At 41.1% G+C, this 22,072-nt stretch overlaps 1 protein-coding gene across 1 annotated transcript in view; it reads right to left on the bottom strand.

Moving 5' to 3' along the window:
- PEX14 (peroxisomal biogenesis factor 14) overlaps positions 1-22,072 on the bottom strand; it is a 67,595-nt gene that overhangs the window by 6,213 nt on the left and 39,310 nt on the right. The window contains exons 4-7 of the mRNA XM_041419618.1: positions 8,521-8,643; positions 2,317-2,402; positions 1,593-1,695; positions 249-346 (exon numbers count right to left, since the gene is read on the bottom strand). Coding sequence (XP_041275552.1) covers positions 249-346; positions 1,593-1,695; positions 2,317-2,402; positions 8,521-8,643 — 410 coding nt within the window. The remainder of the gene's footprint in view (positions 1-248; positions 347-1,592; positions 1,696-2,316; positions 2,403-8,520; positions 8,644-22,072) is intronic.

The following is a 22,072-nucleotide window of genomic DNA, read 5'->3' as shown; positions in this document are numbered from 1 at the left end:
CGAGCTTCACCCAAAACAGTGAAGCCCTCTCTGAAATCAGATGTATTTCTGTGAGTACCCAACTCCTATCCAGTGCTCAGACCACAGCACCCATGAAGAAGTCAGATGCAGAGAAACTGTTTGGGGATATGGCAGAGCTGATGGCTGGGTTGTGAACCCAACAGGAGCTTTCCATGTGCCCACAAAAGAAGCCATGCATGCTCCAAAAGTGAAAAATGCTCTAAAGGTGAAGAGTTGGAAGTTGGTACCTTAGAAGCAGCCAGTTCTTGGGTGAGCTCTTGGATTTTCTGTTGCTGCTGGATTAGCAGCTCCTGGACAGCTGCTAAGGTTGTCTGTAACTGAGTCACTGCAAGGGAAAAAGCAGAAGAGATAAACTGAGATACATCCACACACACACTCACCCACGCCTTTCCTGCTGTCTAGCTACAAAGATGCCTCTATTCCTACTATATTTAATTTATCTGTGCCCGCCTGCTCACTTTAATCCATATGATTTATTTGCACTATGGGTAATCTACCTGCACTGCATCTAACCTCCAGTATTTCTAGTTTATCTTTCCATTGTATAGATGTCTATAGCCCACAGTATATCCGTCTAAAACCTCTCCCTTTTAATTATATTGGTTTATGATTTGTACATCTCCCTGAACTTACACAATGTTTGTATCATTTATCTATCTCAGGGCTCTTGCAGGCAAACACTGGGGCTAACTCCAGTCTGGGAAGAGGCTGCTCTCAGGGTTGACCTTAGGGTATCATAAGAAATGAAAGATGCTTTTCTTCTCACTTCAGTGAAAAGTGTAATTAGCATCCTCCCATTCTCAACCTATCAGCTCCTTCAATCCCAGTATCTATATAAACTTACTGCTGAAAATCATAGTTTTTTCATCCCAACTGAATATACTTTGCACTTTTCCCCTTTTATTTCAAGAGAGCACCCTGTATTCCTACACCCCAACAAACACTGAAGAACTTCTGCTGGACTCCAGCTGTAGAACTTTTTCTACTTTGGCACTTTATCCAAAGCTTCCAGGGAGTAAACAAGCCGATAAAATAAATAAAATTAAAAACTCTATTGGTGTGACAGGTAACAGCTAATCCAGACCATCATTAGGGCTTCGGGTAATGAACAGACACCCTATAGAGTCAATAACATAGAAGGTGGCTAAGGTCAGAGAGGCACAGTAATTACAGACTCTCCTGACCCTTCCTCGGATTTTCAGATGGAAGGTGGGGAGAAACCACCAAAAAAAAAAGCCCCTGAAAACATCAGAGAAGCAGAAATTAAAAATGAACTTTACAGCCCTCCGAAAGGCTGTCATTTTATTCCCCTTATTAATATTCTGAGGTTGGGAGCCTTTCCGTAAAAACATAATTAATTGAGGCCGTGCCGACAGTAAACAAGCAATTTCAAATTAAACCGAAATGACGGCGGCTTCATTTGCAAATGTGAACAGATTCTCAGAGCAGATAAATGAAGTCACCACATAAAGTGGAGATGGAGGGAAAGAAAAGGGTGGGGGTCTTGGCAGAATGGAGGATACAGGGAGAAAAGCTTTGAGGGGTGAATTGATGGAGTCATTAATCTTTACCTGTCTGTGTCACACTGCCACTCATCTCAGAAATGTTTGACTCAATCCTCTGAAGTTGTTTCCTGTCTTCTTTGCCTCCCATGATGAGAGGGACCAGGTATTTCTGCATGGAGTACAGAAACTTTTTCAGGAAACAGCGATGTGCAAAGTGCTATTTCTAATCCACCTGAAACATCCTCAAATCCCACCCCCAAAATCTCGGCCTTTATCAGAGCTAGTGATCATTTATCCACACATCTGGCTGAGAAAAGAAATTCAACTACAACAAGTGTTAAAAGAAGTTGCAGAAGAAGAGTTTTGTGGTTACATTTGTCAGGGTACTGAAAATCAGTTCCTAAGTCTGGACACAGCCATGAAATCTGCCTCATTCTGCCCCTGAAGAGGGTGGACTGGACATAACAGCTCCCAGCTCTCCTCTAGCTACCATGGAACCTTCTGCAGCCACATCCTAGGAACAGAACATGCTTCAACAAGAGCATAAGCAATGGAAATTACCTGATTTCTAGTAGTCTGAGATCCACAGCTAAAAACCAGTTTTGTTTGCTGGCCCTATTTTGACTGTGCATTTTCATGTTAAGTGTCTACATTTCTCAAATATACCAGTGGCAGTGCCAGTGAGAACAGAGATGCTTCACCAGCTTGGAACCACCATGAGCATTTGGACACAAGCAGCACAACATGTTTCTCTAAGAGTACAGGGTGGGAGTAGCAAGGGGCCTATTACCTTGTAGAGCTGGTGGAATCCAAAGGCAATTCCTGCCATTATGATAGCCAAAGCCCCATAATCTCGCCATCTGGAGCCAGGGGGACCTAAAGTTCAGAATCAAGATATAATCACAGTCAGAACTGTAACTGACAACATTTTTGTACATCCATTTTATCAGAGAAAAGAGGAACGATTAACACACAGTGTGCAGGCCTTCGGCTGAGGACATTTAAACATCTGGCCAGATCTCTGGTATTGACTCTGGCCTTGTAGTGTCACAGGGAGAAAAATCACAGCAGCAATTAAAGAGGGTCCATCAAGCTGTTTTACCCTACTCTTTCCTTGAAGAAGGCACTCTGAACCCAGGTAACTGTCTCTAGGGCTGGTAATAGCTAAGGTTAACTCCTTACCTGAATATTGTTCTCCAGTGTCATAATTTTTGAAAATGGGCACAGAATCAGAGACCCAAAAGAGTGCAGGAGAAAGGATGGAAGGAAGGGAGTGTTTCAAGAAAGAAGAGAAATCTATCAGGGCAATAAATGGGTTTATGAAAACTGTGTCAGCAATTATGGACCATTTCAATGAGGAAGGATCCAGTGTCTGTCGAGCTTAAATTACACATAGGGACCAAAGCACACATAAAGAGCAGAGAGAAAATATGCAATTAAGTATCTACAGAGAGAGGTAAAGAAGTAGATAAAAGCTTGAGATCTTTACCACACAATGGTGCACAGAAGCTTAGAGGCTCCACTGAGGAAAGCAAAGATATGGTATGCCCTGCTCCTTCAGCAGAATCCAAGATACCTGCAGTTTTCCAGCAGACTTACCCTGTCACCTCCCTCGCAGTTCGCCGAACGAACCTTGCACTGCCCCCGGTTTTCTTTAATAATAAAGAGGATGCAGAATGATCTGCCTAAAGTGCAATGGCAGGATGTGGGCAGAACTGACAAGATGGGAGACCGGTGTGGTCTCCACATCTACGTGTGACTACAATGTCTCATAAATGCATTATGTTCTCCAAAGTCTCAATTTAGGAGGCTTAGCTGGCTGAAATGGGTGGCCTCTGCTCTCCTTTCTGCTTTGCTCACCTATTGCCATTTGTTGCTGAATTCTTCTACAGGCATTTCATTCCAGAAGTTACCCCTAATGCCAGCACTTAGGGTCTGGAGTATTTGGGTCTGACTCCCAAATACTGGCTCTCAGAGCTTCTTGCTACATTTTAGGACACAGCTCCTGAAATTATCCTCTGGCTAGAAATCTGAACAAATTAAGGCATCTCTGTCAGAACTGGTGAATAGTGTCACCAGGAGTATTTTGGGTTGCTGCAGTTGCAGTTTTGGAGCTTAGGCACATGATCAAATTATCATAACTTTTTAACTTAATGAGTTAACACACGTCAGCTAAGCTGCAGTAACTGGCTGTGTACATGTCAGGATTTAAAATGATCTCTTGCTAATCTTGCTGTGAACCCCAGCCATCCCTCCCACCTTCCCCTCTGTGCTGTGCCCCCACTGTCACTTCTGGCATCTGAAGTCTCTTGGTTGTCCAGTTCTCCCCCCTGAACTTCTGACTAAAAATACCCTTCTATGACAACACAATTTGTTCCAGGCTGAGCTGCTGCTGTACAGGGTTAATTATCTCAGGGGTGTGTGAATCCTGGCCATGGCTGTCCTTGATGGGCTGTCCCAAACTCCCTCCCAGCTCCACTGACCTCCGAGCAGGAAGGAGACACACCTGTAGGAATCCATCTGCTTTGCCCTTTCACCTCACTCATCTCTCCCTCCATTCCTATAATGCTGGAGCTAAGAACATTTTATTGCCCCCTGGTTTTCATTATTAATGAAAAGGGACCAGAATGATCTTTCCTAAAGTTCAGAGAGTCTATAAAGACAAGAAGCTGAAATGCCATTTTACTCATTTTAGAGATGTGTGAAATCTGTCTTGTGACAAAAAAAAAAAAAAAAAAAAAGTGCAGGGGGTGGAGAGAAGAAGTGAGCAAGTGAGGGATGCAGTAAAGGCTCTGCACTGACCACAGCAACTTCACAATGTTACAAAGAATGTCACAGCTCTGCCTAAATTCCACACTCAACCTTTTTTTTTTCTCTGCAATTCTCTAATCTAAAGCGTGAAGAGAGGCTTAGGAGTTTCTCCATTTTAAGCTCCATGACCACACTGACTGTTTGCATATCCTCAATTTCTCTACATGTGAAACAAATAAAATTCAGATAAAGTGAAAAAGCACTGACAGCCCAGTTACTTTAGGCACTGCAGGAGTAACAAACCATTCTACTAAGAGGCCTTCAAAAGTCAAGTGGAAGGGACACAGATGTTTTCTCCAGGTATAAATCTGTGGTTTTGCTAAGTATATTTAATTTCCCCAGCAGTCACTGTAAATGCATTTCCAGAATAAACACTTACTATTTTTAAGATCTCCATTCACCTAAGAATTAACTTTCCTAACAGCAACTAATTAGGCCTTGTGCATCCAACTTAGGGTCAGCTTCACTAGTATCCAGATTTAAAACTGTACAAACTGATGCTGGAAGAGGTGATTTTCCAAAAGAAAGCAGTGAATCCATGGAAAGGTGTTGGGGGGAAAAAAAAGAAAAGTTTGGATTCCAGTTTAATTGTAAGAGGAAACAGTCTGTGTTCTACAGACTTCCACATAAGACACAAGGATGGGAAAAAAGTCACTGGAGCTGATTTTTAAGCAGGTGTAAAAACTGCACAAACCCCCAAAAACAGAGCCCATAAATACCATGGGGAACAACACAGACAATACCTGGATGATAAGCATGCAGCTTTGCACACCTTGCTCAGAAACTCCCCTGAGTTTGCTTGTAATTATATGGGTTAGAAAGGTAAAAAACCAAAAACACAAACAACAAATTAATCATTTAAATATTTAAAGTCAGATTTTTGTCCTCACTGCTGGATTAGTGTATTTCATAACACCAATAGCAGACAGCCCTGTTTTTTTACTGGGGGTTCATTTTAGAGCATGTTTAAACTAGTCAGATTGAGTGATGCTTCCAGCAACTAATCGCATGTCAAATAAAAGATATTTTATGTAATAAATTACTGCTACAAGTAATTCAAATGTCATTTATCAGTTTTATTATCAGTCAGGCAAAGTCTTGTTTCTCTATATTAATCAAATCCGAGCTTTCTTTAAGCTTTTTTTTAAAGCAGTTTTGACACCTCTTGGCAAAAGTACAAACTGGAGAGAAGGAATTACTCCTCCAGAACAAGAGGAGAAGTAATAGAGATGGTATTGACCTAAAAATTGACACTAGAAATTTAATTATTGTCTCTTCCCCAAAGAAGTTTTTATACTTTCTCTTCAACCAGAAGGGGTTCAGCATACAAAACCTATGCTACTCTGATGGCTTACAAGTGTGCTTTTTTCTTGTTAACTCTTCAAGAATTAAGAAGTATGTATACAGATCACAGATACTTCCAATAAAACATGAGAACATTAAGTTCAATAGTACAAAAGGAAGTATTTAAGGGGTATGAATTTAAGAAATAGAACAAACTGTGGTGGCAATAGCAGGAGATCAAGGAAGCAAATTCAAAAGGGGTACCCAGGATTTATTGCTGTGACTCACAGGAGTGGGCATCTCACACTTGCATTACTGGCAACATCAGCTTGGCTGTTGCTTCATTCCTGCTGAAGAAATGCCTGAGAAGGTTCTGAACCATCCTGAACTTCTGTACTTATAGCCCACAGTTCTAATGTAATTTTTAAACATGAAGCAGCAACACCTTGTGGGAAGAGGGTGCAGAGAGAAATCAGATTTCTTAAAACACAAGCCTCTGTTTTCAGCACAAAACCCTCCTCACTGCGTTTTGTGTAGAGGTGTCAGAACTACTCAAAAAAAACCTTAAAAAGAACCAAAGGTATCAAACACAAAGTGGTTCACAGTCTTGAAGACCTAAACTCTAGCAGATCAGGTGTTGCTTCACAAGAAACTCTATGTCTTCTTTGGGGAAGGCAAATACAGCTTGCAGTCTTCTTCAACATGAGCTCTTCAACATGAGCTGTTCCCATCACCAAGTCAGTGTACTCTGAGCAGCCTCTCTGTCTCCCTAGTCATTTAGATATTCTTGCAAACTTCTAATCTAGCAGCATTCCAGCTCAGTGTCACAAACACTCTGTGAGATGATAAGCATAACAGATAGACAGAAAAAGTAGTACCTATCTTCCTCTGTACACAGCAACCCCCGATGAGACTGTGAAAGATAAACTGGCTCAGTAAACTATCACAGAAAAAACTGTCCTGAAGCAGATTTGGACCAATTCAGAAGGATTCATTACAGGATTAGCATCCAACTGATGAAATAACCTACAGCAAATGACACACCTTGAAGGAGCACTGAGCCACTGCACAGTCTCATCCATCAGGCCTAGAAAAATTCACATATTCCTTTTGCAGTTCTGATACCATGGAAAGCACTTAATAGGAAGACAACAAAGACAGATCCATCATTAACACCCACCAAGACTACACCAGTCAAGAACTGGAATAGGGCACAGATGAGAACTAATCAAAACAAGTATTTTGGTGAAATGAATACCATGTACATCCAGCTGTTTATTCTTTTTATGCATCCATTTAGAGGTTAAGCTTAAATCGAAGGTCTACTACAAATGGCTAGAGTGGGAAGGAACAATACCTAATGAATTCATTGTCACCCCTTCCCCAGTTCTGGGGGCTGCTGAAAAGGACTGCCTCACAGGGAAAAGCTTTGGGTTCAAATTATTTAAAAAGCACCAACCAGATCACAAAGCTACAGCACAAGTTTACAGTTAGAACCCCTGTGAAGGCTTTTATTTGGTGGTATTTTTAGTCACCTTCGATTTCCAAGCATTACAGAATCATACTTTCAAAATTCTCTTTCAAGCTGTTACTGGGAACATTCTGATGTTGAAATTTTAGTTAAGATTCTTACCTAGCAAGAAGAAAATGGGAGCTGCTGCTTTGAGGAAACCCAAAATAGCAAAAGGAAAACAACCAAAGAGTGATAAAGCTGCCAGGGTTAACAGTGATGACGGTGTTTCCCAGGCTGAACTGCGTGCTTCTTCCCTGCTCTACTCATACTAGTGGAACACTGAAAGAAGGGAAGATTAACTCTTCCAGTACTAGGCTGTGGTAGGAGTTATCTGAATGAGCATGGACAGCACCAAGAGGGATCTGGCCCTGCTTCTACAGCCAGACAGCAGATTTTGCTTTCCTGGCGTTTTCTGTGGACTACAGCAGACAGGAATTAGCCCAGGAGGCAGAATTCAGCCCTAGAGTTCACCAGCACACACAATACAACAGCCAGAAATATTCTGCTTCTGAGCCCACTATTCTCACAGAAGTTTTTCGTCTCAAACTGTGCCAAATCAGAGCAGCTAAAACCTCAAAAGGTAGATCTAGTATTGTCTCCAGCAATAGCAAACCTGTGCCATAAACTAATAAACACAGCTCTAAGTGGAGTGTTACATCAGTCAATATCTGCCATAGAGCTGTTTAAGAGCAGCAACAAAATCCTATTCTTTATACTTGGCAGGTAAGTGAAGTGATTTTCAAACTACCAGACACACATGTGTGCTGAACAGCTTCTTTTGATGGATTTTTAATGGTGTGTACTTTGGTTTTTATTGTTTGGAGCTTAGATACTTTTTTGCGAGGTTTGTTTTAAAATGCAAATATATATGTAAATTTTGAGTCTACGCAGATTATGCTGGGACTCTACAATTTCTTTGAGAGTGCATTTTGTACACAAAAATCATACAATCATATCCAATAGTCTACACAGAATTTCTGCTGTCACCTCAGATTATTTAAGATCAGAGAAAAAAGTTTTCCAAGTTGTAGAAGGGGAGACCGAGTCCCGTGTTGACAAAGTGCTTTTCTGATGTCCTTACAGTGTGTCAGAATCTAATTTGCATTGACTTTCCACCTTCAGGTCAAGGGGTGTCACAGGCTGGTATGGATGACATTTGTTTGTAGACAGTGATCATTTGTATCTCATTTTCCTTCTGTAACATGATCTTGTCACAGGCATCAACAACCACCAAGTGCATCCAAACAACATTTGGTGTCTGATTCTGACAAAAAGTATGCCATCAGTGGAACTGAAATTCAGAATGCAGCACACAGACCTGTGAAGTGCTGCAGGAATCACAGCAGAAAGCAAGTGGGAGCAGGTATTTTTCCAAGTGGCACTTACTGTACAGCACAGGGTGGGGAGGCTGAGCCGGCAGCGGCTGCGTGGAAGGACCGGGGGACTGCGGCTCATCCGTGCTCGTGCCCGACTGCTGGAAAGCCAGGTCGATTTCTTCATCTGTCAGGCCTGGGGAAGCAGAGGAAATGAAATCAGTTTAGCACCTTTACCCACTTTATGCACACATAATTAAATTCTCAAGCCAGGCAGAACCCTTTCAAGCTGCAAAGAATTTTGGCACTGACTTGAGCAGTAATGCCTCCCCAATTTTGGATTCGCTGGAATGTCTCCCTCTCTCTTTCTCTGTTGCAATTTAACCTTAAGCGACAGAATATTAGCCTCAACGCTGCTTCCAAATGTGGCTCATTCAATTTCCTTAATTTATCCTTGAGTTTATTGCTGCTTTTGAAGTAGCTTTCTATTGCAATTCTCCATTCTTCCCCCGAAAAAAAGATACCATCAACTGCAAATGTGGCTCATTTTAATCTGTAATGGTGTAAAAAAAAAAAGAGGGGAAAAAACTAACAATAATGCATGAAAACAGACAGGGAAACAAAAAACTAATTATTGGGTTAGACGACTAATTAGTCTAGATCGTTTCCGAAGACGGGAATAATTTGCTTTATTTTATGACAAATGCAGAAATAAAAAGAAAAAAAATCAGGACTGACTGTGATTAGTATGAATGGGACACAGAATGTAAGGAGGAAATAAAACTATAACAAAACAGATCAAAACAAGGCCAAGCCCAACTTTCAGCTGAGCATTGCCCCGGCCCACTGGTGCATGATCAGATTGCCCCAGGGCAGCCTGGCTTTCATTTCACACAGAGCTGGAGTAAACTGCACACATGGTACGTGTTGTTGCAGTGACTCCTGCCATGAGGAAATGCCAGGATGACCATCTGTAATTGGCCACAACATATGGAAACTATTTGGCCAACAAGGGGGAAAAGAAAAGCAGCCAAAGGATTCACAATGACCAGCATCTCTGAAGAAGGAAGCACAGCTGGATTATTTTTTCCAACAAGAGAAAACATCCTCTTGAAAAAGAATTTAGTTCTCAGATGGCAATCATGAAGTGGGAGCTGGACAGCTGTGTAGCATTTACTGTCCTGCACAGAAGCACATAAAAACCCAGTGCCCCTGCTACGAGGAACACGTGAAGGGATTTGGGACCTTTCACCATCCATCCAGGGCATGCAAAAACTCACAAAGAGGGAAGTGAGAATATGGATTTAAGGGAAGAGATTTATAAGATAAGAGGCAGACCACTTGATTCTCACGTGATTCTTGAAGGGACTGAGCACAGTGAGGAAAATGGTATGAACAGGACAGCACTGGGAGAAAAAAGGGGAGATACTTTCTTTCCATCACCCCTGCTTGAGATCCATGAAGCACTGCTGGTAGATGAAATTCCTGAACTTAATACTTTAAAAAACCTAGCTTTTTAATATTACAGGGAGATGCAATATAGAAAATGGTCAGGCCACTGGGCATACTAGCTAAATTGCAAGAAATTTTTTCAGGATCTTTAACTTCACTGCATACTGGGGGGTCTAGACAGAATAATCTGTAGCACAAACAATATTTCCAGAAATAAATACACAAGTCTGTCTCAGAACTGTTATTTAATATCATAAGCACTAACACAGTGCTTGTGGTATTCAGAAGGCTTTGTAACTATTAACAGATCTTCTCTCTATTCCTGTGAGCGTGTGAGAGAGACCGTGAGTTCCTGTGAGACACTATTCATCCACTCCACCGAGCATTGCAGAGAATTTCAGTGACTTCTCAAACAGCCAAATACTGTCAGTGTAAGAAACAGTATCAGAAATGGAAAGTTCCTGATCTTTGGTCCTGCAATCTGACAGAATCACCCTGTGACCTGTGTTTGATGCATGGCTCAAATAGTAATGAACCAAAACCACACAAAACAACATGGAACAAGACTTGCAGTGAGAGTAATAAAAGGCAGATAAACACAACTCAGCGTATTGCTCTGCTCACAAAAGCAGTATTTACAGTGTCTAATACATGTTAGAAAGCAAAGTCCAATCAGAAAGAAATTGTTTCAACCACCTACTAATTACCGAATGTAGAACCCATAAACAGATGCCAACACTGCAGATCACCAGCAACCACCGAATTTCATAAAGATGGAGACAGCATTACTTTCTGGCTGCAAATGTGGCATTTTGTTCTATTTCTATGCAAATCTGATAATATTTAACACTTAGAAACATCAAAAGTAATGGAGGATCTTCATTCTGCAAAAAGGGCAGAAAAGAATGCCAGTTGTTTCACAACCATACCATAATCTCATCCTGTTTGAGAAAAAAGCTAAAATCTCTGGCAAATAAAATGCACCTCTAGGATTATTCTGATCTTGCCAGCTAGGGACAAGTACCACTGCTTCCATTTAAACCCTGCTGTGCTGTGAAGAAGAAGCTGATGTGAATGGTAGAATGATAGGAAGCCTTTCACACTGCAATTCCTGGTTTGAGTAGCAGAATTAGAATTGTTACTACTTCCCTGTACTATTCTGCTGCCTTGGGAAGTGGTCTTGGCCATGGTACTAGTGGCAATGAACAAGAGAATATCACAACTACATCCCTTTTTAATTATCAGAGGAAAAGACTGGGATTGCCTGGAAAACCTCTTCTTTCACCTGGACGAGATGCTTTTAAGGCATTGTGATTTTGGCCTCAAGATCAAGAGAGTCCTGGAGCTGAGTCCTTGTGCATATACACAGAGTTAGTCTGCACAGTGGACACTCAGCAATGACAAGTCATCTCTGCACTCAGAAATATACCTGTCCTCATGCTGGTCATTTCTCATACACAGGAACAAAAATGGACAAGATATTCTAAGGCTCTCCTCAGGCAGTTATAGCTAACTTCATCACATTTCCCTTTGGAATGATTTTTTTTTTCAAATTCACCACCTATATATGCACACGGTATGAATTTTCCATGCCCAAATTATTCAACTTAGATATATTAATTACATACAAAAATGTGAATTTTGAAGCCAGATCTAAGTGTCATCTGTTCCAATATCTCATCTTGCTTTATTTTATCACAGTCCTATCACTGCACTACACGAAAAAGGATCCACGTTCATTCATTGTTCTAATCTAGCAGGAAATTGGCAACCCAAAAATAATACCACTGCCCTTGGATGTAAAAGCAGTGTCACAAAACCTGGGGTTTTGTGTCTAGTACAGCTCCCAAACAGGTGATTTTCTCAAGAAAATCACCTCAGTTGAACAGTGGAATTGCTCTAAATCCACTTTCCAACACTTTGGAAAACAAACATTTCCGTTGTTGTGTGGCTGCAGTAAGATCAAGTCCATGCAGAATGCAAAAGGTTAAAAGGAACAATAAAGGAAACTGCCAATTGTAAGTGAATTATATTTGGCTTTGAAAGCTGAGCCACGGCTATATTATAAAAGGCATCTCTTTGCGTTGTTTACCATCACCCTGACTAATGCAGACCTTTTTTTTGTTTTAAATAATCTCATGCAAATTAGACACACACTTCCTTCCAGTTGATTGCTATCTGCAAGGAATAATCTAACCGCAGAGGGTACTGAGCAAGGACTGAGCTGAGGAGAAGGATGCACGGAAACTGAGCCCCACAGAATGCAAACCTGCTCCCTTCCCCCAGCCCTCCGCCCGCTCCTCTACAGCACCACAGCCCCTGCAAAGAATTACCCATCATTTTCACAAAGTTTCAAAAATTCCTTTTCAGGCTTCAGGGTGTTGATTTGAATAATCCAGCACCCATGACTGTTTTGCACTCAAAGGCTCTCGCTGACCCTCTTTTTTGATTGTCACTGCTGCCACTCAGTTTGCAGGCATCACTCAGCCTCTGTAAATTGTAGCCAAACACAGAAACAGAGCGAGTCAGAGAATGAAATGGGCTGTCACAGGCATCTCCTGGTGCCTGCACCTCGGGTGTTGCATAAAGAGCTCTTTTGTACAAGAACTTTTAAGACTTGACTGTTTATGTCCTTTTATAATATCTCTTGCTGTTTAAGGACCTCATGTACATCCAAACGCTGTTCCTCTTACGGTCACTCAGAGCTAGAGGAGTACTTACAGTACTGTTACCCAAATTTCACAGATGAGGAAGAGGTCAGACATACACACATGAGAAGTGCCCCAAGGTCAGAAGTGAACCTCTGGCAGACAGAAAATAAAACTCAGGAGATGTTTTACCTATTTTCTGTCAAAACACAGCAGCAATAATTGCAATGTAAAACCCTTCCATTAACTCAACCAGATAAGCCACTGCTTTTTCTTCTTCTGACGCAGGCTCTGGCACATTACTGACAACCCTTTTCCCATCCTATGCACTGAAGATATATTTTTCTTCATTATATTCTTCCTTACATTGCTCAGTTCAGTAATTCACACAAGATTTTCAGGTTACATCAGTTTTGGGGAGACATTTCTGTTTAGGTGAAATTAAGAATTCTGCCATAATAATGAAAGGTGGTGGGAAAAAATCAGTTTCTTTGTGGGTTTCCAAAGCCAGCTTCATTACCACTCCAGAGACCACCCTGAAGCAAGCCCCCACCCACCCTTCGGCAGGGACAAAAGGCAGGAGAGGGTGTGGGGCAGGGGGTGGCAGCTGCTGGCTTTTTCCCACACACTTTCTATCAAGGCAAAAACAAAGTAGGACAGGACAACTTGTTCAGCTACAACAAACTTTGTGACCACCTGAAGTTAGTGCCTGGTATCACATGACTAAAAGGAAGATCTGCTGGTCGGCACCCTGAAATGACATTACACTCTGTTCCTGGAAGCCACTGAGTCAACTCTGCTCAGAAAGAACATGGCCACATTTTAAAAGAATCATCATAAAATCCTTCTGGGATCTGATCCAGACTAATGATTCCACCTGTTCAGTCAGTTACACGCAGTGCTGGGTGACTGTTATCAAATCTGTCTCCTACGTCCTACTCTGTGCTTAGCTGAATGTAATTCAAAAAGGTCAAAAAGGCAAAGTCTCCTGGTCCATTTTCTTTCACACATGGTCATTCACGAGGTTGAGCCCAACCCAATATTTGAATAAACCTAAGGTTTCAGAAACAGCACTCTGATTTTTCCCCTTAATTTACACCGAGACACTGCATTTGAATGTAAACATCCTGCTACTGCACTTGCAGCTCAAACTTTAGTAAAGGAGCCCACACATCAAAGGAGCGTGGCCTGGTCTCAACTGTCAGGCTGAGAAATGCAGAAATAAAAGTAATTTGAAAAGTTGCTGAAAGGGCTTTGAATTCTTACAGCTCTATTCATCTACGAGACTGTTAATTATGCAAGTGCAATCTTTCAGAAACATGATACACTTTAACCCATCAGGGTGACTAAGCAGCAATCAGAACTGGTAAGGGTGCTCTAACCTCAGCTGCACAGCACTAAAATAAGGAAGGAAAATCAGACTAACAGAACAATGGTAGGAATTACACAATGAGTCAGCCAGGACTGAAAAGGTTAAAATAAAAAGTATTTTGGCATAACAAGTATAAATAAATAAATAAATAAATACAGCAGCAGTTTCTCTTCCTAGCTAAGCTTTTTGGAGTCTATAATAAAATGAAGTGTAATGGAGGAGAGGAGGGCAATGTCAGAGGGTGAGGGTTTGGGAGAGAGGTTGTTAAGTATCTCCCTCTCCTCAGCTGTGTTTACTCCATTTACAGGATCCCGGGTGATTGATAGACAGACAAAAGAAAAGCAAGCAGATAGTAACCCCCCTCTGGGAGCACCAGCAGAGGGGATAACTCCTGACATCATCTACAGCCCCAAACTCTCCTTAGCCACTTGTAATTAAAAAGACACAGCAAGATATGCAAACCAGAGAAAAAGTAAAAGAGGATTTTTTTTATTATTATTTATTATTAACATTTTGTTGGAACAGTAGAGTGCAATAAGGACTCTCAGAGCCGTTAAAAGTCGTCGGGTGACCTGCAGACCCCTATTTCCCAGAGCCTTGTATAAAATTGAATTTTTTAAACATAAATTACACGTAATGACGACACTGTAAAAACTAACAGTAATGGAAAGCTGTGCTGTATTTCATTAGCCTGTATTATTCCGTGCCACCTGATCCAGCCGGGCCTTGTTTATGAGTTAGTGTGTTAGCAGATGCCGATGGAAGCATTTGCTTCGACCTTGCTCTTCTCATTGGGGCATGAAATTACGACGGCAGCACCTTGATATTACAGCCATAAATACAGTAAACTGCAAATTTAAGCCAACGGCTCCTATTGTCTCTGAACATAAAGCTGATCGGTATTTATTTAAAAGGAGAACGAAAAAAAATATTATATATCACCTTGTTTATGGGTCCAGTGTCCCCCCTTCCCCTAATCTGCCTTATTCACTTGGTTAAATACTAAACAAACAAACTAAATCCTCTCTATTTTCTACTGATTAAATATTCTTCTGAAATGAGTATTGTCTTCAGAAAACTGGATCAAAGTATTTTCATTCTGAATAAGGAAGGGCAAGTGACTTGCTTAGCATGTCTTGGAATGGAAGAAACAGAACAAGTACTACAACTTTTCTTCTCAGTTTTATATATATATGAGAAGTTCAAAATGGAAAATGAAAAAGGTGCTTCTGGTCACTCATTCACATTTGTGTGTAACATGTATACATATAAATAAGAAACGTTTTCTTCCGGTTTTCTATTTAAAAATATCTCCCATGTTAATACTATTTCAAAACAAGGAGGGGAAAAAAAAGAAATTGCAGTGAGGTTAATTGGAGGGGGAAAAAAACATGGGATTCCTTCTCTGAGGCAGCAAACAGCAGGGAGAATGCCTCACTCTCCTATGGGCATTTTGGGTAAATACCCAGTAAAATTTATCAGAGGGGAGAAAATCAAACACAAAGGCAAAAGGACATTGTAATATCACAAAGCATACCACAGCATAAATCACAGCATTATAAGTCAGTCCAAAATGCATTTCACTGGTAGTTTCAAGGCAGGGAAAATACAGTTTCACTTGCAGCAAGAGAGGTCAGGTCTTCCTCATCTAATGTAAAGTAAGCTCCTTCCTATGTGAAGTATGTTATCTCTGTTCCATAAAAAGAAAGAGGAAAGAAAGAAAGAAATAAAGAGATACCTTTAGCAAAAGCTCCCAATACTAAGCTATACATTCGAGGGGTCAAGGCACTAAGAGGAGAATTCCAGGAACAACATGCAGGATGAAAACTGGACTCATGCTCGGGATTCTGCAATGCCAAAGTCACAGCAGATGGAGCGCTACCACAGCCTCAACAGGATCTGGACACCTCTTTGTTGAATTAATCTACAACAAACCTTCAGGCAGCAGACAGCATAATTCAACAGCTATCATTTCCACTCCACAAACAGTTCAAAATGGAGAAAAAAAGAAAATAGCAACATGACACTGAATCAAGCAAGACAGGTCCAGAAGTCCTCACCAACCTGAATTACAGAACCAGAAGTTTTGTTACGAAGCCCATTTACATCCCTACACAAACAAGTATATGCAAAAACACAGAATAAATTCAAACTTGGGTACCTTCCTCTGAAGACCTGCCTATTACAGGATCATTCTCAGAACACCATGGTCAGCAAAAAAGACAGAAGAAACAAGTCTTTCTGAAACATAAATAAAAATCTCTCCTAAAAATGGAAGGCAATTTTATTCTCTATTTTTATTTTTAGATCTCTTGCCTCCAGCTTTTCCTTTCTATTGTCACACGAGCATAAGCACAGCAGCTGATGGGAAGCCTCCTTTGAGTGGACACTGGTAGGTTATGTCCACTTGCCTGCTGCATGGCTAGAGCTGGAGACACACCATGTGTGACTAACCTGGAAGCCAGTGCTGCCATACAGAAACATAGGACAAAACTTCAGCCAGTTCATGAGAACACTACATAAGAACTAAAACCTCTACATATTTGAAATGATTTCAAATTAGTATCTACTTGGGCTTTGAAGGCTTTGAAGACTATGCCAGGATACCAGTTCCAAGGTAGCTTACCAAGAATAGCACATAACCAGGGCTCTGACATCTGTTTAAAAGAAGTCCTTAGAGAGCAAGAAATCCAGCTAATGGAAGAGACACTACCCCAGTAACCATAGTGCTGTCATGACTCGTTACCACAACTGACAGCTCCCTAGAAATAAGACCAGGCATTCAGAGAAAACAAGTATTGGTACACCAAACGGATACGTTTCCAAGCACACCCAACCTGTGACCTGATCCTGCTGCTATTCCTGCAGAGAAACACGTCTCACAGTGGTGGTTCCTGATCCTCCTTATTTGTACCACAATACTCCTCAGACAGCCCAAAAGGCATTCACTGGGCAGGTATGGTGCTGGGAACTGTGCAGACCACAGAAGGCAGTCAGACCCAAAGCGTCCAACAAGGAGTGTGAAGGAAAGACAGGCTGCAAAGAAAAACCCTCCACTCAAAAATGAAGTAACTTGCCCAGAGTACACATCAGGCCTATGCAATTTCCTATTAAATTGGGAACTACAGCATGAAACATTCTATAAGGGTGAAAGAATATTAATTTCTTCTACATGTTCATTTCCAAAAGCAGCCCAGTTTGATACATGGCCCTTAAGAAACCCATGCACTACCATAGCTTATAAAGCTTACAACATATTTTAATAGCAGCAGTGACAGAAAACATTTGTGCTTCAGATCTATTTATTTTGTGTGAACAAAATATATTTTGTTAAGCAGCTTGTTGAGCAATAATAACAAAATGATTAGCCTTTGGCTACTCTTTGATCTGTGATATTATCTTTAGGAGCTTCTAAATAGAAAGCCAGAGGTGGTCTTAAATTCAAGCAAGGTAAAACACCGTCAATACAGGAGGTTTGGTTTTGATCTACCTTCAGAACACCAATTTTAAATCGTATTTCCAGCTACTTGAACCAGCATGTCACAAGAATTCCAGTGCTGATCCAGAAGGAGCTGGCCAGGGGGGATTTGCAGTCAACCAGACATTTGTACCTCCGACTTCATTGTTAGAGCAGTGCAGAATGGCCAGGCCTTTCCGTGGTATGGGGTGCACACACACTGTACCAGGTCTGATCCCAAAGCCCAGCCCTTATGTGCAACTCTGGCTCAGTCACTGCTGATCTGGGATTACTGCCCTGGGCTGGCCTGCAGTTCTAGAACCTGCTGCTCCTCATTCTGCCAAAATCAGCATTCAAAAGAAAGGAATCATGTAAAAGAACAATTTCAAGCCATTATACGAAATTCTTTAACCAGATTTTTCAGAATATCTGAAGGATGTCTTTGTTTTATATATAAGAATGGGGAAATCTGCCTGATGCACCATTTCTGTTTCCTTGCATTACTCTGGAATTACTGATTGCCCCAAACACACTAAGGAGAGCACCTGGCTGTTTTCTGCCTTAGACAAAACCAGTCACAGAGCAGCCTCTGCAGATGAACTGCAGTGTGAAGAGCAGCTTGCCTCAATGTTATTTATCTCCTTTTACTTTAAACTTTAGAAAGGAACAAAACAGACACATTTGAACAGACTTACCACAGGAAAAATCATATTAAGTGTCTATAAATGAAGTTTGTGTTTGAAGAACACACAATGAAGCACTGGACACAGTGTGACAGGGCATACTGGACACTCCCTCGGTCAGGAAGCTGCTGTGGGGAGCATGGAGAACTTGCAGCTGCACATTTTAAGAAAATGTAAAAATACATGGAAGTGTGCATGGAAAACGACATGGAAATGTAAAGAAACCAACAGTGGGTGTGGAGCCATGAACACATGACTTTTTCTGACAGGTATTTGCTCACAACCTTATAGAGCATCTTGGCTCTTCTAACTCAATTTCTATAAAGTGGAATTAGTGTTAGACACCTGTGAGTCAGGTAGCATCACACTAAGAAGATAAGCTGAATTAAGAAAATTACATCTAAATGCTACATATATGATTATTATGGTATAAATGTTTCAGGTAAATTTGGTTTGCACTTCCCCCAGAAAGACAGAGATGCTACTACACTATTATAAAAAGACAATGTCAGCAAGAATTCATTACAGATTATAAATCACCCTCGTTCCTTGTTATTCTGTTTTTGAGAAATTTTTTACATGCCATTAAAATATTTGCTGAATGTTACTAGAAAGGTAGCCACCTGTAAAATTAAAGGCTGATGCTGCCAGTAACAGTGTTGAAATACCTTCTGTTTAAAAGACAAACCTACTTTGTAATTTTTAACACAAGTATATAAATATTTCTCCACCCACAATTTTGTTAGTTACATCACATCCATTTAGACAACAACCATCTATGTCATCACACAGGATGTTAATCTTGGGTGGGGAAGAAAGAAACAATAGTAAATTAACTTTTAGAAAACCAAGATTAGATATTTAAGCAGGGTCCTTCATCATGAAAGAACAACAAAGACAAAAAACATTAGGGGACAAGTCAACAAAATGGAAGAAGTTTCAAGAGATCATTTTTCATCTTTTGGTTTGTTTATTGCCTTTTTTTCTCCCCTTGTGGCTTCCACAGGGCCTCTTCAGGGCTCCGGAGAAAATTAAAGAGCCTGGATTAAACGCCCAAAGGACGACTAATGCTAACAATACTAAAAATAACGAGGTTAAGTGGTGTAAAACTATGGTGACCACACACGGAGAACTGGAGTGGTAAGGTAGAAAAGGAGTTTCATCATTGCTCCCTCGGGACATGCACAGAACACAGTAACTGCTTCTGGTTCTCTGGGGTTCCGATTACCATGCCAAACACACCTCCAGAGTTTCCTTATTAGTATAATAAAAAGCCTCTACACATTTGTGTTCTATTCCCAGCCTTGCTATTGACCTTGTGTAGGCCATTTAACCTCCATCTGCCTCAGTTTCTACGTCTGTGAAAGAGAAATAATATTACACTGTATCTTTTCTAAAACATTTCAGACTGGCACAATCATCACGTGCAAAGACTGACAGGTTTGAGAATCTATACATGCCTTATATGCACTTGAGTTAGGTAAGGCATTTGCAACAAATAATTTATTCAAATAACGTATTTGTACCTTTTTTTTTGTAGATGATCTATGGAAATAGTTTCAGATTTCTAACTCTCATCAAGGAATCAAATTCAGACATTGCTTTGTTTGGGTGCTAAAATACAGGGCATTTCTCTGGTCTCCTTTTAGCCAAGTGCTGCCCTCAAAATCCAGTCATTGGGGTTGAATATTCAATAAGGAAATGCAGAAATATCTGTATTTTTAACACTGTGTTGTCTTCTAAAGCATCACAAAAATTCCAGCCCAGGAATTAAAATGGGAGTGGCTATACAGAATTCACACAGAAACTGGAGTGAACGTTAAAAAACGCTTAGGGCCATGTTCCTGCAATGTAACACAAGCTGGATCAGTAGGGGAAACAGCTGAAGTTGTCCAAAGTATGAGGATAGCTCTTGGAGCTCCTGGGCAGGGAAACATTCCCCAAACAAAGGAATCACCGTACAAATAAAAACGGAGTGAATAAAAATGGGAAGATTCTGAGCACCTCCTTCTGAGCACTACATAAGACTGTGTCTCCTCTCTGGGATGCCAAAAAGCGGCCCACCACCACTGCCCAGGTCTGCCAAAGGGCTGCTCAGAGTCGAGGTCAATGACGAAGGGCCAAGGCTGCCCCCAGCAGATCCCTCTCTCTCCACGTGGCTCTCACCCCACAGTCTCAAGCACAGGAACCACGCCAGGCACAGGTACAGCACAGTTTGATGTGCTGCTTAAGGGGCAGCTCCCTGAGCAGCAGCTTCGTCCTTGGTCCCCAGGGATGCCACAGCCCCAGACTCCCGAGTGCCAACAACTTACATTACCCCTTACAGCAACCACTGGGAAAAAAAGCTCACAAAACTGACTCCAGTTCTTTTCTTCCTCTATTTCCTCCCTGGTTTTCTTTTACTGCTACTGCTGTCTGTCTCAGGTGGCCTGGTGTGAAAAAAGCTCTGCTTTTAGGATGAAATATGTGGGACCAGGACCGTGACTGCAGAGAGCCCAACGAATGGGCAAGAGCAGCTTGTGTTCCTCCTGCCACCTCAGCTAGCCCAGCTTCACGAGGCACACACACCAGCACTTGCTTTACCCGACACTAAACTCACACCTCGCAAACAAATTATTTAACTACTCTATCCCCCAAGGAAGACAGAGATCATTTCAAATGCAGCTCCCTGCTCGTCTCTCACATACACGCAACGGCCTGATAGGTTAAATGCTCCCATTTAATTACAGTAATGGAACCTGCTATTTTTTGGTTCCCTTGAATCCTCTCTCGCTCTCTTTTTTAAACACATACAGAGTCATCTTTTAAACATGTATTTTATATCCTGAGTTTAACAGCTGCATTCTCCTGGTTACTTGAGGAGCCGGAGTAATGATATTCTGATATTCTTCCCAGTACCTCTGAGCAACAGTCTTTTAAACACTACATAAAAAACACGAGCTGGGGGATGCTGTAAGAAGGGATCCAGGCTAACACTGTAGAGGCCAATCTGCCCCTTCATTTACTTAGATGCTTTGCGTTAATTTTATTGAATAAAACCAGCTTAACCTCTTCTACCAACCCTCAAAGCAGCTGGGGTTGGAAGAGTGGATAAACATGAAAATGCTTTAAGTAATTTTACTGAAAATTCTATCCAGTACATCACACTGACAGTACGGCACAGTATGGTTGTGTTTATAGATCTATGGCTGGCAGTCAGAATTATCTCACATCTAACTGTTAATACATCTGCCTCAGTGTCCCCACCTGAAATTCCTCAGTTTCCCACTAAAATGTGGAGTTTGCAAACTGTTTTGAGAATATAAAGGTCTAATGAAGAGGAAAAAATGCAATCTGAAGTGCTTTAAATTAACCTTATAATCGTGCCATTTCATAAAGGGTGTCACAAGCTTAGTCAGCTAATATTTGTAGAGTACTTTGAAGATGCAAAGTGGCATAGAAATATGGGAAATAGGTGTGTTAAATTCTTGAGCATGCTGCATAACACCTTTTTCTCAAGTGAATTCAGGAAGGAGGCTGTAGGTGGCCAAAGCCCAGAGAGTTTTATGGTTAGTTATTATTGAGGAAGGGCATGTAACACAGTACTACGAGTAACACAACAACTGTTAGTGGATTTTACATTTCATATTGCATAGCAATTAGAAAAAATCCAGAAGCAAAGTGTATGTACTTCCAAGTCAAAATATATTCTTACCTATGCTAAGGCCACAACACTCCTAGAAAAATACCCATATTATACCTGTCCTCAGCTTGATTTGTCCTCTAAATGTGAAATGCTTATTTATTTGTTCCGTGGTAGTTGGCTCACAATCAGCCAGCCAGCCATGCAGGAATATTGCCCATCTTCATTCTCTGGTATGGATATCCACTGGTGTCTCTAAAGGATGGAATCTTAAAAGGTGAGGCAAGGCAGAGACAAAGACAAATTTAATTTTATCACCGTAAAAAGGGACATTTCCACATGGGCAGCAAGGACATGAATATCATGTGTATGCAGGGGTGGGGGGATTATA

This window comes from Onychostruthus taczanowskii, unplaced genomic scaffold (genome assembly GCF_017590055.1).
Source record: "Onychostruthus taczanowskii isolate IOZ18803 unplaced genomic scaffold, ASM1759005v1 scaffold61, whole genome shotgun sequence".
In the NCBI taxonomy this organism is placed as follows: domain Eukaryota; kingdom Metazoa; phylum Chordata; class Aves; order Passeriformes; family Passeridae; genus Onychostruthus; species Onychostruthus taczanowskii.
This window is presented reverse-complemented; position numbering and strand designations above follow the sequence as displayed.